The 3,356-nt window shown below is 50.9% G+C and overlaps 1 protein-coding gene across 1 annotated transcript; it reads left to right on the top strand.

Annotated features, from left to right (window-relative positions):
- The first annotated feature begins 211 nt into the window (after nt 1–211).
- Nucleotides 212–3,052, top strand: LOC145498466 (uncharacterized). The gene is made up of 2 exons (XM_081478395.1): nt 212–308; nt 1,230–3,052. The coding sequence occupies exons 1-2, from the start codon at nt 285–287 to the stop codon at nt 2,913–2,915; spliced, it is 1,710 nt and encodes a 569-aa protein (XP_081334521.1). The 5' UTR covers nt 212–284; the 3' UTR covers nt 2,916–3,052.
- Nucleotides 3,053–3,356: the final 304 nt, after the last annotated feature.

The raw sequence follows: 3,356 nt of genomic DNA, 5'->3' as shown, positions 1-3,356 counted from the left end.
TCAATGAGGTGTTTGTTTTGTTTTACTCTTGTTAACGGTGTGTTGTTTCCTAAAAATGCAAGATCGAGCGCTTTCAACGGGTTTCACGAGGTATTGCCACATTGCAACTTGACAAAGTTATTTAAATAACACGAGGTAGTTTTGATTTCATATTTTCTCTCAGTTTTGTGTGATGTCTGTAAGGGAAAGGTTGATTTGTTTAATTTGAACAGCAACTTAATCCAGTAGGTCCAATACTCCATAACGAACGTGGAGGAACTCGAGAAAGACAGAAGGAAGCTATAATGGAAAGCAACGACAATAACCAGGTAACTACAGCCACTGAAAATGCTCAGCGAAACTTAGATCAAGATAGCTTGTTACAAAACGGGTTAACGTGGAGGAATTTCATGTTTTCGAGATTGCGAAGCACGTTGTCGTTTCCAAACAGTCAATGTAAAGAGAAGAAATATAGCATTAACCAACAAATTTCTAATTCCTAATTAGTAATTCCTTTTGGAACTGATCGCTCAATTGAATTGCCGAATTGCCGTTCACAACAAATTTGAGAACGGCATGGCCTCAAGCCAAAATGAATTTGGAAACGGTAGAACGCTTCCTAAAAATGTATCTTTTGGGGGCTATAATTGTAGATACGACTTTCCTCTTGGAAATTCCGGTGTTCAAGAAGGTCAGAAAAGCCATTTTCGTCAGTGATCCACAGGCCAATAACGGCTTTCACGTTCTTTCTTATTGTCGGTTATTCATAGTGAGTTCGCATTCGAATTTGCCGCTTCAGAGCTCATGATTAAATGACCGTAAGCAAATTTATTGTGAAATGTCAAGTGATACCAAGTAGCCATGGAATGTCTCACTGGCTGATTTATGGTGAGCCTATTCTGACGAGGTGGGTGGCAGAAAGACTGTCATTATCATAGACTTCTACGTGTAAAACGTACATTTAAACTTATCTCGATGAAATTATTAAAGGACGCGAATTACAAAAAAAAACATTCCTATTAAGTAAATGTAACGTGATACCTTCTGCGTCACTTACTTGCACCTTAAAGACAGTGTATAAAATTGTTGTTTCTCCTCTTAAACTCTTCACCAAAGGGAATCAGTCGCAAATCTAAATGAACCAAAGTACTTGAAATCTTGATCAGTTAGATGTCACAATATATCATTACATCTTTACTATTTTGCTGGAACATTGCTGTTTACCTGTATTAATTACTTCTTAATTTTAGAAGTTACTTATGCCTTGCAATAGCAACGGCAGTGGCAGTGGCAGTGGCAGTGGCAGTGGCAGTGGCAGTGGCAGTGGCAGTGGCAGTGGCAGTGGCAGCGGCAGTGGCAGTGGCAGTAGCAGTGGCAATGGCAATGGCAGTGGCAAGGGCAGTGGCAGTGGCAGTGGCAGTGGCAAGGGCAGTGGCAGTGCAAGTGTTAGTAGCACTGGCGGTGGCAGTATCAGCTTTAGTGGCAGTGGAAGTGGTAGTGGCAGTGGTAGTGGTAGTGGCAGTGGCAGTGGCAGTGGCAGTGGCAGTGGCAGTGGCAGTGGCAGTGGCAGTGGCAGTGGCAGTGGCAGTGGCAGTGGCAGTGGCAGTGGCAGTGGCTGTGGCAGTATCAGTATCAGTGACAGTGGAAGTGTTAGTCTCAGTGTCAGTGTTAGTGGCAGTGGCAGTGGCAGTGGCAGTGGCGGTGGTGGGGGCAGTAGCGGTGGTGGTGGCAGTGGCAGCGGCAGTGGCAGTGGTGATGGCAGTGGCAGTGGCAGTGTCAGTGTTAGTGGTATTGGCAGTGGCAGCATAGGTGTTAGTGGCAGTGGCAGTGGCATTGGTAGTGGTGCTGGCAGTGGCAGTGGCAGTGGAGGGGGTGGTGGTGGTGGCGGTGGCGGTGGTGGTGGTGGCGGTGGCGGCAGTGGTGGTGGCAGCGGTGGCGGTGGAGGTGGCAGTGGCAGTGGTAGCGGCAGCGGCAGTGGCAGTGGTGGTGGCGGCGGTGGTGGTGGCGGTGGCGACGGTGGTGGTGGCAGCGGTGGCGGTGGAGGTGGCGGTGGCAGTGGTAGCGGCAGTGGTAGCGGCAGCGGCAGTGGCAGTGGCAGTGGCAGTGGTGGTGGTGGTGGTGGCGGCGGTGGTGGTGGCAGTGGCGGTGGCGGTGGTAGTGGTAGTGGTAGTGGCAGTGGCAGTGGCAGTGGTGGTGGTGGAGGCAGTGGCAGTGGCAGTGGCGGTGGTGGCGGTGGCGGTGATGGTGGTGGTGGTGGTGGTGGTGGTGGCGGTGGCAGTGGCAGTGGCATTGGCAGTGGCAGTGGCAGTGGTGGTGGTGGAGGCAGTGGCAGTGGCAGTGGAAGTGGTGGTGGTGGAGGTAGTGGCAGTGGCAGTGGCAGTGGTGGTGGTGGAGGCAGTGGCAGTGGCAGTGGTGGTGGTGGTGGTGGCGGTGGCGGTGGCAGTGGCAGTGGCAGTGGCGGTGGCAGTGGCAGTGGCAGTGGCAGTGGAAGTGGCAGTGGCAGTAGCAGTGGTGGTGGTGGAGGCAGTGGCAGTGGCAGTGGCAGTGGTGGTGGCAGTGGTGGTGGCAGTGGTGGTGGTGGAGGCAGTGGCAATGGCAGTGGTGGTGGTGGTGGCAGTGGCAGTGGCGGTGGCAGTGGCAGTGGCAGTGGCGGTGGCGGCGGCAGTGGCAGTGGCAGTGGCAGTGGCAGTGGCAGTGGCAGTGGCAGTGGCAGTGGCAGTGGCAGTGGCAGTGGCAGTGGCAGTGGCAGTGGCAGTGGCAGTGGCAGTGGCAGTGGCAGTGGCAGTGGCGGTGGCAGTGGCAGTGGCGGTGGCAGTGGCGGTGGTGGTGCTGGTGGTGCTGGCGGTGGTGGCGGCGGTGGCAGTGGCTGTAGCAACGGCAGTGCCAGAGGCGGATCCGACGTGTTACATAATGAAGAACATTGCTTCTTTTTATAAAAATTTTTGTAATAAGATAAGTGGAGGAAATCGCTTCTCTGTTGAGCTATGTTTACAATATTGTTCTCTGAGGCTGGTATCCTTTTTCTTAGCGCCAAGAATCGAGATTTTTGGGAGAAATCAGAATCGAATGTGAATTAGTCAAAGTGGTCAGGTGCGTACTTGCTTAGGAACAGCGCAATAATGCTCTCCGTACCTACTCAAACAATTCACTTTGAGTACTTGTCGTTTCCTCTTAGCAATAAGAGATTAAATATTAAAGAATATTCTATTGCTTGACATCTCTATGGGACTTTCATTCTGTTTGTTTTATCGAATGAAATATATACTGGAAACTCCTAATATTCCACTTTCTCTGTTATTGCTGATTCTTTCCTTACGACCTTTAGCGGCCTGCCAATTGATTTGGAGGAAAATGTATAGATTTAGCTAAGCCTAAAA

This window comes from Orbicella franksi, chromosome 9, assembly GCF_964199315.1.
Source record: "Orbicella franksi chromosome 9, jaOrbFran1.1, whole genome shotgun sequence".
In the NCBI taxonomy this organism is placed as follows: Eukaryota; Metazoa; Cnidaria; class Anthozoa; order Scleractinia; family Merulinidae; genus Orbicella; species Orbicella franksi.
The sequence above is the reverse complement of the archived record's forward strand: the minus strand, read 5'-3'. Positions and strand labels throughout refer to the sequence as shown.

Bases quoted from the DNA above. Each gene is read 5' to 3' on its own strand.
- LOC145498466 (XM_081478395.1), top strand. From the start codon at position 285: ATGGAAAGCAACGACAATAACCAG. The intron at 309-1,229 runs GTAACTACAGCC...TCTTAATTTTAG, and splicing joins AAAGCAACGACAATAACCAG to AAGTTACTTATGCCTTGCAA.